General features: G+C 35.3%; 1 protein-coding gene and 1 pseudogene across 1 annotated transcript; both read left to right on the forward strand.

The window, feature by feature from the left end:
* Window positions 1–343: 343 nt before the first annotated feature.
* On the forward strand, window positions 344–9552 carry LOC120173089 (annotated as a pseudogene).
* Window positions 9553–11616: 2064 nt separating this feature from the next.
* On the forward strand, window positions 11617–13630 carry LOC120173045 (protein POLYCHOME-like). Its single transcript, XM_039180343.1, has 2 exons — window positions 11617–11985; window positions 12942–13630. The coding sequence occupies exons 1-2, from the start codon at window positions 11632–11634 to the stop codon at window positions 13323–13325; spliced, it is 738 nt and encodes a 245-aa protein (XP_039036274.1). The 5' UTR covers window positions 11617–11631; the 3' UTR covers window positions 13326–13630.
* Window positions 13631–14035: the final 405 nt, after the last annotated feature.

Consider the following 14035-nt stretch of genomic DNA (forward strand, 5'->3'; position numbering starts at 1 on the left):
TTAGGAAAGCCCATGTTTCTGATCAAAATATCATGCGGTTTGTGTGAAATTTCTTAATACTGGATCATGGTAGTACATATGTTCTGCCTATATTTGCTCGTTGCTGATGATTGTGAAAAGCTGGGATTTCTTTTTGATTGATACTGTTATTAAAAGCCAAACTAATTTTTTCTTTCTTTTTTTCTGATAACTATACTCTCATCTTTTGTTTTCTGATTGTATAACGATTCTGGGGAATAGGAACATTATTAGGCAGCTTGAATTGTTCTAAGCTTTGTTAAAAAGGTTTGTCTTACTTTATTTGTACTGCAAGTTAACTTTGTTTCCTTGCATGACCTGGTACCTGTTTTTTTCTCTTGAAAGTTTGTACTTCCATATTGCCGAAGGTTGGATTCTCAAGTTGAGCTATACAAGTTTTGCTTAAGAAACAGTGACAAGGAAAACTCCGAGAAATGTCTAGCTCTGCAAAAGATGTAAAAGAACCCGCATTTCAAGGAGTGGGTCAGAAACCGTATCCTTAAAATAAAGGGCATATAAGTTGTGAAGTTATGAACAAACCCTTTTTTCTTTTAACTTTTTCATTATATATTAGTGTATTTATATATTTTTTTATTGATAAGGGAGACTGGAATCGATCACTTAGTTTTGTTGCAGGAAAAAGACAACTCAAATGCTTTTTTTTTTTCATTTTAAGATGTGTGCTTATGTTGCATATATGTCCTACCATAAGGCTGTTGCACTTTAACATCTTGTAGCGGGACTGAAATTTGGCGTATTGAGAATTCTCAGCCAGTTCCTTTGCCAAAGTCTGACTATGGAAAATTCTATATGGGCGATTCTTACATTGTATTACAGGTGATGAATCTCTCTTCCTCTCTCACACACTTGCATGCTCTCTTGTGTGGATGCACACCAACAACATACATTTCTGAGCCTGGATGAATCATTGCGAACACTACCCCTGCATTTTTGTATTTCATTTCCTGTTTTATATATACAAATATATCTTTATACATTTGTAGACAACAGCAAGCAAGGGTGGTCAAAATCTGTATGACATACACTACTGGATCGGGAAAGATACCAGCCAGGTGCGCTTTTGCTTTCTTTTCTTCTACTTTCTTAACTTTTTGAGGATTTGAATGTTCTTTCAAATGAACTAGAACGTCATTTGAGATGGTGTTGGCACATGCAGGATGAAGCTGGAACAGCTGCTATTAAAGCCTTTGAGCTAGACGCAGTACTAGGAGGACGTGCCGTGCAGTACAGGGAACTTCAAGGTCAAGAATCTGACAAATTTATGTCATACTTTAGACCTTGCATTATACAACTGGAGGGTGGTATTGCTTCTGGAATTAAAAATCCTGAAGGAGAGTTTGAGACACAGTTGTATCTCTGCAGAGGAAAGCGAGTTGCGAAACTGAAACAGGTAGCTGAAGCTCTTAAAATAAGTTTGGTGAATACCGATTCAAAAGGAAAGAAAGGCTACATGAAATTAATTATCAAGTATTTAATATGAGACTATTGTAGGTCTGGGAAAATACCATTTTTCATTATCATGTTTCAGGTTCCTTTTGCTCGGTCGTCATTGAATCATGATGATGTGTTTATCCTGGACACTGGAAAAAAGATTTATCAGTTCAATGGTGCACATTCTGATATTCAGGAAAGGGCAAAGGCATTAGATGTTATTCAGTTTTTAAAGGAAAAGAATCATGACGAAAACTGTGATCTTGGAATTGTTGGTGAGGATGCATGCATTTACAGTATAAACATTGTTGTTTCTCCTGAATCAATACTTCTCTACAATTATTAATAGAATTGAATGCAAGATTTACTTATATAGTTTCCGTTTTGTCGATCTTCACTTATATATGCATAAATATAATCACCTTTCCAGAGGATGGGAGAATGGGCACTGAGCCCAACTCTGGTGAGTTCTGGGTCCTCTTTGGTGGTTTTGCTCCAATAAGCAAGAAGGTTACCACTGAAGATGAAGTTATTCCTGAGACTACTCCTGCTAAACTTTATAGGTAAATCCATAATTGTATCTTCTGTTTTCTTTTTCTAGTAGCAAGGAAACGAGGGTTTTGGTATGTCTAGAATTTTATTTAAGTTAGATGCCAAGACAGTGCATTATATTCATTTGTTAGCAGCAGTACTTCAGTTCCTAAGTGATTGCAACCAAATTAATAAGCCCGTAGCCCCAATCTCTTTCACTGAGATAAGTTAAAGCAATCATGCCAAGAAACTTTTCATGGGTCTGGAAGGCTGGAAAAACATTCATAACTTGTTTTATTCTTTTATTGCTGCAAGACAGTAAAAACTTCTTTTTTACGTACTTGAAATCCTTAAGCTTCCTCGGATTTTACTTTTAATCTATATTACCTTCAAATTAACAATGCTTAAAATTAAGCCGTCCTCTTCTGCTGGCTAACATCTACCAATAAATCTCAACTAGTGGATGTATGAAACCTTAAAAATTTTATCTACTCTGTTAAATGTCACATGTTTCTCACATGTTCTTTTGGAATTCCTACCTGTTATCTTTATTCTGCAAGAAATCTAAAATCAGTTTCTTTAATGTATTATCAAGAATGTTCTGACTGGTACTGAAGTTGAGAGGCAGCATTAAAGTTAAGCTGAGAGTTATGTAGTTCATAACCACATTTGCATTTTATTGTTCAAAAGGGAATGGGACACAAGATATTTTGAATAAACCAACATATTAAGCTTATTTTAAATTGTTTGCTAGATAGCTCTAAGAATTTTCACATGGTCATCATTATTATGCTAATATCGATTTTACTTAAACTTTTTGGTGGTTTGAAGCTTGTTTTCTAGTAGAGAATCTCTTTAGGGAATGTTAGATTAGGCACTCCTAATCAAAATCATTTTTAGTTGATATAAGTTTATTACTGTTGTTTTTAAAGGTATATGTCTTTATTAATTGCTAAATTGAAATCACCGGTTTCTGTAGCATAACTGATGGTGGGCTGAAGCCTGTTGAAGGCAAGCTATCAAAAGGCCTTTTTGAAAACAAAAAATGTTATCTACTAGACTGTGGTGCTGAGGCTTTTGTTTGGGTTGGACGGGCAACACAAGTAGAGGACAGAAAAGCTACCAATCAAGTTGTTGAGGTAGAGCTAGAGGCTTTATCTGGATTTCTTCTTGTATTTAAAGAATGTTAATTCTGATTTCAAACCTTTTATCTCCAGGATTTTTTGGCTAGTAAGAATACAGCACAAACATCACGCATAATACGTGTCAACCAAGGACATGAAACTAATTCATTCAAGTCCAACTTTGATTCTTGGCCGGCAGGGTCTGCAACAGGTCCCGGTGTTGAGGAGGGAAAAGGAAAAGTAGCCGGTATGACAACTTAATAAGTTACAAATAACACGTTTTGTGGTTAACTTTATTGAATGGTATTGTTCTACTTCTAGCTCTTCTGAAGCAACGAGGAGTTGCTGTCAAGGGAGTGAGCAAAAGCCCTCCTGTAATTGAAGAAGTCCCTCCTTTGCTTGAAGGCGATGGAAAGATGGAGGTTGAGTGAATATTCTTTTAGTTGGTTTTTGGTATTGGACTTAAAGGCGCTGACTATTTATATGATTATGATGTTGCTTGTTTTTCAGGTATGGTGCATTAATGACTGTGCCAAGACACCTTTGCCAAAAGCTGATATTGGTAAATTCTACAGTGGAGATTGTTACATTGTGCTTTATACCTACCAGTCAGGTGAGAAGAAAGAAGATTACTTTCTGTGCTGCTGGATTGGAAACAATAGCATTGAGGTAATTTACGTTGTTCTTAGTTGAGTTGGAAACAACTCAAGTAATATGCCCTTTCAGTCATTCATCTTCAATTTTTGTTCATGGCATAGCTGCCTTCCACATAACAGTTTGAAACAGGGAATTTGATATTAAATGATACAGGCTAGGGTGCTGCCAATATGAGCTTCTTCTCATTATTGAAAGAAAGATAGATATGCTTCGTATATGATTGTGTCCCTCTTATATGAAATTTAGAAGATGATTTCTGAATTTATGCTCATCATGAACTTAGAATGCTAATCTAGATTCTCCAGCCACCTAATTTATTTTCCTTTCAGCAGGTTTATTCTATCTAGGCATTCTTAGGACTAATTGATCTTAGTCCCTGGTCGACCTTCATGCACCTCTGATTGAACCATTGATGGAGGATAGAATTTGGATTGCAACTATAGGATTTTATGCTTTGAAAATAGTGAATACACCCATATGTACATATGGTTACTGATTTGTGTTTAGGGGAGTCCTGACCTTGATGTACTGCATCAAATGTTCTTATATATCTTAATTTTCTTAAATATATCTTCTTTTTCTTGTCAATGCTTTATAGGCGAAAGGAGAGGCTACGTAGTCACATTGTTAACTTGATGTGCTTGATTCTAGTGATGGTCATTCTCATTAAAATGTTTTAATTTTTAAAAGTATATGCATTTCTCAATTCAGGAGGACCGAAAGACGGCTTATAAGCTGGCTACTACAATGTATAACTCGTTAAAGGGGAGGCCTGTTCAGGTATCATATTAAATTTGACTGAGTCCATGATTTTAATGCTTTTGTTTCTAATAGATGCTTCTCACAGGGTCGAGTGTTTGAAGGTAAAGAGCCCCCCCAATTCATTACACTTTTTCAACCTATGTTGGTCTTTAAGGTATTGAATTCCACCTCGAAGTTTTAGAATCTCATTGTCAATTGCTTGGAAGTTTTTGGTTTAGTTTGGAGGTCATCGACTAATTTTCTTTTGGATTTCTATTTAGGGTGGTCAAAGCTCTGGTTACAAAAGGAGTATAGCTGACAAAGGCTTGACGGATGTAACCTACAAAGCAGATAGTCTTGCTCTATTTCGTATATCAGGAACTGCCATCCACAATAATAAAGTAGTGCAAGTTGATGCGGTACGTTTGGTTGGTTACTTGATTTTAAACGTCCTACGCTTGAATTTGTTTTCCCTCAAAACTTACACGGAAATGGAAATTTAACTTTTTTTTTGCATGCCAGTGCCTTTTAGACCCTGATATTTCCAATTGCCACCATTAAATGTGTAATATTGTGCGATACAAAACCCTTTTCAGTTTGCACGTAGATGCTGGCTGTTCAAGCTTTGTTTGGTTTTAAGTTAATTTGATTGAAAGTGTGACTAGTAAATATGTAATCTATCAAATATTGCTGTGTTATTTTCTGAATTTGTGGGGAATTATGTTGTTTCATTGTCAAAAGGGTATGCATAAAAGGATATTCAGGTGCTTTATCGTAACTTTAATGACCTTTCCTATCTTTAATAATTGGAGATATTCTGCATTTTTTTGCATTTTGAATATGTTAAGGAAAAATCTAATTTTTTTTATCATTTTATCACACTTCCCATAGCATTAAGGTATTCATCTTGGGAATTTGTAATTTTTGTTTGTGTGCACTTCTGTCTAACCGTAGTAGTATGATTGACAGTGTCCTTTTGCTATCAGTTCACTAAATTTCAAACTAATTATTATGTGAAGTTGTTTACTTAGTCAACGAAGCTTCGCTCATAGTTCTCATTAATTTTAGTTCATTACTCTAATAAAAGAACCAAGCGACCTCAGTGATTAAGGAATTATTATTATCCCTTTGTATCCTAACGTCAATACCTCCTTGTTCTTGCAATTAATTTTCAGGTGGCATCATCGTTGAACTCGACTGAGTGTTTCCTCCTACAATCTGATCCTACATTTTTTGTATGGAATGGAAATCAAGCACCAATGAACAGAAGCAATTAGCTGTAAAAATTGCTGGAATTCTTAAGGTAGATTCTTTATAGATAGTTGTTTACTTGTAGGGATTGATGCAACACAAGCCTAAAGGACATGCTCTTGATTTAGAAACCTGATAAAGTTATGGTACAGCATCTAAGTCCCTACAAAGTTGAATTGACTAATTAATCAACACAACTAAAGAGCATTATAATAGGGATATATGCCTGTATATCTTGTATCGATCAAATGTTTTTAGATTTAATTCTTATATAATGATTTAGTTCTCTTGAGTCAAGTGTTTCCGCTCAAGTTTTCTTTTGGCCACAGTTCTTCAACTGATTATATCTGTTTTCTGCTTTTTAAAACATGGTTATATGGGTATCTGCAATTTTTTTGAGTCTCCTCTGAATATATAGTGGGGCAAGTTAAAATATAATGAAAATTAAACACCAAGTTGGCTGTTTTTATTTTATTTTTTTCATAACATCTAGCTTTAAACTTGCCATTTGCAATTTATTATAAAAATCATTAGCAGCAATGCATAATTCTTTCACACAACTCTGTCTCCCGTGTCAATTAATATAATATATATATATATATATTTTTTTTGCATTTAGCCTGGAGTTTCTGTGAAACATGCTAGAGAAGGAAAAGAGAGCAACGCCTTCTGGCTTGTACTTGGGGGCAAACAAAGTTATACCTGCGAAAAAGCATCTTTTGGGACTGCCAGGGAACCCCACTTGTTCTGTGTCACTCTAAACAAAGGTTTGTTTCTTATTCATAAACGCAATTTGCTTTAGTTTCCAATTTGGTCCCTAAGACTTTTTGCTGATTCCTTCAGTTATTAATGAAGCCTTTTATCATTCTAACTGTTCTTTCTGCGTTTGTCCGTTTCGATGTAGATGTCTCGGGAAAGTTTGAGGTGAGATTATGTAATTGAAACTCGATCATACAGGTACCCAGGGTCTTCAATGTGTAAGTTTACTTTCTTCTTTTGCAGGCAGAGGAAGTCTATAATTTCTCACAGGATGATCTCTTGACAGAAGATATCTTAGTACTTGACACACATGCAGAAGTGTTTGTTTGGGTTGGTCAGTGCGTTGATTCCCTAGAAAAGCGAAGTGTTTTCGAAATTGGTCAGGTGATGAACAAAAATCAGTTCCTTTGTCTTGTTATTGTTCCAATATGCTCTTTATTCATTTTAAAAGTTCTTTGCAGAAATATATAGACAGGGCTGCAGGTCTGGATGGTTTGTCTCCGATTGTTCCACTTTACAAAGTTACTGAAGGAAATGAACCCTGCTTCTTCACAACATTCTTTTCATGGGATCCCAACAGAGCTACTGTATGTGTCCTTGACTGAATTTTTGTACTTTATCCTTGAGTTACTGTCACTTCAATTAATGCTAGATTTAACTTCCATCTTTATCGGTCTTCAACTAACATGTTTCATTGTTCCTTTCACGTATGTTGCCTTCAGCTTGCTTTGTTTCATATTTACACTTAGATGTTCTCTCTGGAGCACAGGTGAACGGAAACTCATACCAGAAGAAGAGGACATTGCTCTTTGGAGCTAGCAACGATGTAGAGGTAAATTCTTTCATTTCACACGAAGTTAAAATTTTCAATATATGAAGTTTCTCCAGTGTTAAGTAAAATTTGATTCATAAAAATTAAATGTCAATTGTAAGGAAACTTTTAAAAGCATATTTTGTTTGATGGAGTGAAAGCATCAATAAGATTGTGTAAATAACGTTACATCTTTTGGTGTTGTTCAATAGTGCTTCCTGTTATAACTTGTATCCATTGTGTACATTATGAACCATTTTTACCATTTTGTTGCTAACTTAATTTGCAAAGATAAATTTCTGGCATATATCTGCTACAGATGACACTGAATTTTAACAGTGATTGCCCCTGAGGAGCCTTTGATCCTTATTCTTTGTGGCTAAATTAAGGACAGTGATATAAGATCTTATCTAAAGACGATAATGCCTTTCTATCTGTTTCTCTTAAAACGATCATAACTTTTTACTAATCCGGTTCCCTGAATGATGGAATCTATGCTGCGGAGACAGGACAAGCCCAGTCAGAACCTAGGGGGTGCCACTCAAAGGGCTGCTGCTTTAGCTGCCTTAACTTCTGCATTCAATTCATCTTCTGCCAAATTAACCCCTTCGGTATTAAACTGCTTATGCCACTAAACTCTTTTTCGAACTCTTTTCAGTATGTGTGTGCACATGCATGCATGTATGTATGTATGTATATACATTAGTTTTAGCTGTATCCAATTTTGGGTGTAAACTAAAAAATGAAAAGAACCAGTATATCTAGCCAAATTAGCTGGAGGACAGTAAGACTATGAGCTGCATCAGTCTGGAAAAAGGAAATCTGCTTAGCCTTTCATTCAAGATTTGAATTGTTGGCAGTTCCATTCTTATGTTTAGTTATATGCATTGGTGTTTTGCATAAGTTCGATAGATGCGGCTTATTATTGTTTCCTTTGGCTTCTGCACATGCAAAATCTAATATCGTTTTCTTACATAATGATTATCACCGAAGTTCTTTGTGCATGTTTTCTTGAGAATTCAAACCATTCATTACATTGCTTATGAGTTAACTTGTTCGATATGCGCCGTTACTTTAGGCCTCGGACCACTCCCCTGAAAATAAGAGTGGAACTACACAAAGAGCTGCAGCTTTAGCAGCTTTATCATCTGCATTTAATCAGTCAGCAGAAACCAAAGCCCCGCCTCCAAGGCGTCCCAGTTCCAGTGAGGGATCGCAAAGAGCTTCAGCTTTAGCGGCTTTATCATCTGCGTTTAATCCATCATCAGAACCCAAAACTGCGGCTCCGAAGCCTATCACTTTTCGTCAGGCATCGCAAAGAGCGGCTGCAATAGCTGCTCTTTCATCTGTTCTCACTGCTGAAAAGAAGACAAAATCGCCTGCCGTATCACCTCCTAAGAGAATCTCCAGGAGCAGTTCCTCAATAGCTGCTCTTTCCTCTTCTCTCACTTCTCAAAGTGCGAGACAATCACCTGACGTGTCGCCCAAGAAACTCTCCAGGAGCAGTTCCACACCAACCACCCCACCTTGTAAGAACACTTATCTGTCAACAGTTTTCTTTTTTCTTGAATAAGATAACCATTGATCCACAAGTTGCTAATTCTGAAACTATGTCCAATGCATTGAAATCGTACAGCCGAGTTAGCCGACTTAAAGAGTGAAGCGGGCCCTTTTGAAGCAGAGGATTCTCAAGTGGTTGCTAAAACCAACGAGGTAGAGTCGGAACCGCCAAAGGAAGAGTCAGAACCGCCGAAGGAAGAGAATGAGAGTGCATAACGCACTCAAAGTACATTCGAATACGAGCAGCTAATGACCAATTCCGAAACCTCGTGACGGTGATCGGTTTCAACTGGAAGTAGGTTTAACCCGCCATTTATGTCTTCAAGTTTGCTCTTTTGTTTTTCTCCCCTAGCATATCCATGTTCATAGCTCATGCTCTTTGATTCCCAGGCTCACTCCTAATTTACGCACTTCCGATGGGACTCGCATACTAACTCGCAACCCGTCTGCACCGGAAATCGAAGTTTCATTTGGTATTATATAATATGCCTGGATTGCTGTCTTTGATCAATCACTTATAGGTAGATTAACAGTCTTTTATTTCTTTGGCAATGTATCTCTCTTATCTTCTTTGGGGTTAATTCCATGTGTTTGATCTATTAAATTATGGACTGCTTAAACTTATACTATATGATTTGCATTTGTATTTGTATTGATCTTTAATTGTAATCAGTTGAACTCCATTTTGTTCCTCTATTTTAATTTGTCGAAATTTGGTAGTCGATTTTACAAATATTTAAAAGTTAGTCCAAATAACATAATTAAGGATGGTCATAGGTCACGTCAGGATTTCGGGTTATCCGAACCTAACCCGAGTGTTACACCCTCATCCGACACCTAATCCAAGTTCAACGAGGTTCTACCTGACTCAAAGTTTAGAGTCAAAACTTACTTCAGATCCGATACAAATATATATAAAAAAAAAGTATATGACTATTATAGTAATTATCCATAAATATATAGAGTACAATTATACTATTATATTATTATCCATAAATAAATTTCATTATTTAAATATTATCATTTAAATAAGGTCTAATGTGATATTTATATCTTTAAAATATTTAATGTGATATCTATTAATTATTAATTATTTAATGTACTTAATGTAATATATATACTTTATCGAAATATTTAATATGATATATGAACTATTATTTCATGCATTATTATGATATATAAATTAACAAATGTACCTAAACTGTAATTAATATATTATTATCATTATGACACTTGATTAACATTGTAAATAAGAATTAAATCAATCAATGAAAATTCACAAATATTATAATAGTACACAAATGATAATTCAGATATATTATATTAGATGTGTTTTCTTTTTCAAAATAAAAACATAAATTATATATTTTTAAAGCACAAATATTATATTAAACATATTAAGAGTACAATTATTTTATGAAAATAAGACACCAAATGTAATATCATCACTTAAATACATATACAATAAACAATATTATCCCAATTTAGGTTATTAATAATATTATAAAAATTAATTATTAAATTTAAAACTAAAATTAAAAAAACGAAGCTCTAATGAGTTCAGATATTAGATCTGTTCAGTAATTTTCAGGTTAAATTTTCATATTGTAAACAAAGAAAATCAAGTTAAAAGAGTTACTCTCTTGAAGAGCTTTTACAGTATTATTAATCGATGAATGGATTGAATATAGATGATTATACTAAAAAAATAAAGAAAATGATATCTCCAATTTTAACATAGTAGAAGGACCAATACCATAATTTCACCTGAGGGACGAGCATATGGAAATATACACGATTTTGAGGGTAAAGTACACAAATAGTCCCAAAATTATAAGTTATTGTTTTATTAAATCCATTGACTATTAAAAGTTTCAAAACGGTCCTTCAATTATAGAGTGTTGCTTTGTTGAGTCCATCGACTATTAAAAGTTTCAAAATGGTCATCCAACTATTCATTATGTTCCAAACTCATCCTTTTTCGTTAAAAAAATGACAACATTCTGAGCTGAATATTAACGTATTAAGTGTGATATGATAAAATATGATCCTAAAATCTCAAACAATTATCATATTTCAGTCATTATGTTAACGTCCAACTTAGATGGCTGTCAATTTTTTAACGAAGAAAGTTGAGTTTGGAACATAATGAGTAGTTGTGTGACCTTTTTGAAACTTTTAATAGTCGAGGGACTCAACAAAGCAACACTCTATAGTTAGAAGATCATTTTGGAAGTTTTAATAGTTAAGGGAATTAACAAAACATTACCTTATAGTCAGGGGACCATTGATATACTTTATCCCGATTTAATTGAGCGCCTAAAAGTAAAATTCAAACAGGCATTGATCACACGAGTTACACGTGTCAAAAGTTTAGAAGAAATGAAACCAGCCCCTATAAGGGCGCCATTATTTTCACTTCGAAAAATTTGCCAAATTCGTCTCTCCAAACACCGTTTGCCGCCTCCGGTAGCCACCGCCGTCACCGTTAAAACCTTCAAGCAATCACCCATTTTTTCCTAAGGTTACACTTTTTGTTTGTAGTTTTGAACCGACAGAATCCATATTCTCAATATTTTTCTTATTCTTTCTTGTTTTTTCCACATTTTCTGGTGAAAATTACGATACCCTTTTTACTTTTCCGTTTGTTTTTGCGTATTCTCTCCATTTTATTCGAAGTTTTTTATACCCATTTGCTTGTCTTTTGTGGGCTGAACTCTATAAGGAATGGCGGAGTCAAGAGATAGACTCGTAAGAACAGTTGATTTAGCGGAAGTCTTTGCTCGAAGACATGTTGGGCCTTCGGGAATCCTATCAGATGAAGCGGTGGAGATTTTGGGCGTTACGCGCAGGCCAACGGGTGTTGCCGGTGCTACTGTTTTGACGGCTCGTGGTGGAGGGTTCCGTCGGGGCAACAGTTTTGGGACTCCAAGATTCAGCGTTAGACGTGGCCGGAATAGAAGAGAAAATACTCCGGCGACGCCGAGTCCCTTGGGCCGTGGAAGGGGTGGAGGTTCGGGTACTATGTTACCTTCTTGGTACCCGAGAACTCCTCTCCACGATATTACTGCTGTAGCAAGGGTAATAATGGCTTGTTTTTCATCTTTTATCTATTTTTTTATTTTTACTTTATCTTATTAGTGGCTTTTAATCTGTTTCTTTAGCATTGTTTATTCATTTACCTTGTTTGCGGCTCTGTTTGGTTTTGCTAGTGGAAGATTTTTGATAGTGGAATTGCCTATACGATTTTTTCTTGGTATTTATTGTTCACTCTGGCTTCAATGAGCTTGATTTTTCTGTATCATTTCTGGGTTTTGATTCATTCACTTACATTGGGTTTTAAAAAGTAGAAGTTCATCTGATTGTCTTTACTTCGAACCTGTTGTATTTATCTCTTAGCGTGATTTATATGGCCGATTATTGGACTTCCATTTTATAAGCTAATATTTAATGCTTATCTTGAGTTTATTGAACTTGGTCTGATGCTCACTTTATTGTCTTCATTTCTTATCATGTGTCTTGTTCATCCATAGTCCATCTGCCATTCATGGATTCATCCATAATACATTTGCTTGATGTTTATATTATTGCCTACATCTCTCATCAGGTGTCTTGTTCATCTATAGTCCATTTGCCTGTTATTCATGGATTCATCCATAGTCTATTTGCTTGATGTTCATCTTATTGCCTTCATTTCTTATGCGATTAATGGATTCATACGGTCTGTGAAACTTATCATGTGTCATATTCATCCCTAGTCCATTCGCCAGTAATTCATCGTTTCATACAGTCCGTGGTCTGTCGAAAGTTGAACGTTACTTATCTCTTATATTTGAGTGTGTTTGATATGCCGTTTGGGTGCTTAACTCAAGCACCAAATATAATGTTTTGCTTAGTGCATCCCCTTTATTACCAGTTTGGTAAGCTTTCACAGGAAGAACACCTATGGCTTTTTACACTGAACTTCAATAATTATTTTCCGGTGCTCAACTCAAGCACAAAATATATTTTTTACTGAATTTGATGGGGATAACCAGGCCATCGAAAGGAGGAGAGCAGGGTTAGGAGACGGTGAAGGCCTATTACTAGAGACCCCTGTACCCAGTAACGAGACTATTCTTGGTTCAAACATATCATCAGTTGCTCAACTAGAGCGCAATTTCTCAACACCAGCTTCAACTTCCAGATCGAAGCCTCGCCCTCCAACGATCAAGAGTATGTCGAAGATTCTGCTAAATGTCACCAATAAAAAAGGTGAGGAATCCGAGGAGGGGCTTCTTACTCCCCAAAAGAAGCTCTTGAACTCCATCGAGACAGTGGAAAAAGCCGTGATGGAGGAGTGTCGGAAAATGAAAAGGACACCAAGCGCGAGAAAGGCGGAAAGACAGCATAAAGTCCGAACCTTGATGTCCATGCGATGATCTCGAGGCTCGAACACCATTACTCAGTGGAATCTGGCTTGATCATCCTCTGATGATACGTTTGCATACATGAATAGATACTTTCTATCACCATTTTTTTCTTTAGATTTCGCCACATTGTTGAATGACTTGATGACCATAGGGACAGGGATACGATTTGCCTTCAATACTCACTGAAGGGTCCTGGATTCTTTCTGACCTTCATACTTTGAAGGGACCAGTGTAGGGTAATAGCCTTATAGGAGGGCTTTGTTTCAGCATTGAAACTATGTAAATAACACTTGTTTCTGGATTTTGGTTCACATTTTTTCTGGGATTTACATTGATGTGAATATGTAGTATTCAAACTTCATTAGAAATGGGTTTTACATGTATATGTTCAGCATGGTTTATGATTTACATACATGATGTGGGTAGAATATATTTTATGTAATTTTTTTTTCAATGAATGATTATAGGTAAAATGCTAAAAAAAGATATTTAAATAAATCTTTATTAAACACATTTGATTATTGGAGGAATGATTAGTACCATACTAAAAAATATTATTAATAAAATATATTAGAGTGATTAAAACATGAACAATTTGAAAGTTGAGTTGTTAAATTGAAAATTTTTAAACTTTAACCTAAATAGGAGTGAGAAGATAGTTGAGGGATGAATGATGTACTTTTACCTATACAAAATATTACATGCATAAGTTTCTTTAA

The sequence above is a fragment of the Hibiscus syriacus genome, unplaced genomic scaffold (genome assembly GCF_006381635.1).
Source record: "Hibiscus syriacus cultivar Baekdansim isolate YM2019G1 unplaced genomic scaffold, ASM638163v2 tig00111941_pilon, whole genome shotgun sequence".
NCBI lineage: Eukaryota > Viridiplantae > Streptophyta > Magnoliopsida > Malvales > Malvaceae > Hibiscus > Hibiscus syriacus.

Coding starts and splice junctions, on each gene's coding strand:
- LOC120173045 (XM_039180343.1), top strand. CDS start 11,632: ATGGCGGAGTCAAGAGATAGACTCGTAAGAACAGTTGATTTAGCGGAA. Junction 11,986..12,941: donor ATATTACTGCTGTAGCAAGG/GTAATAATGGCT, acceptor GGGGATAACCAG/GCCATCGAAAGGAGGAGAGC.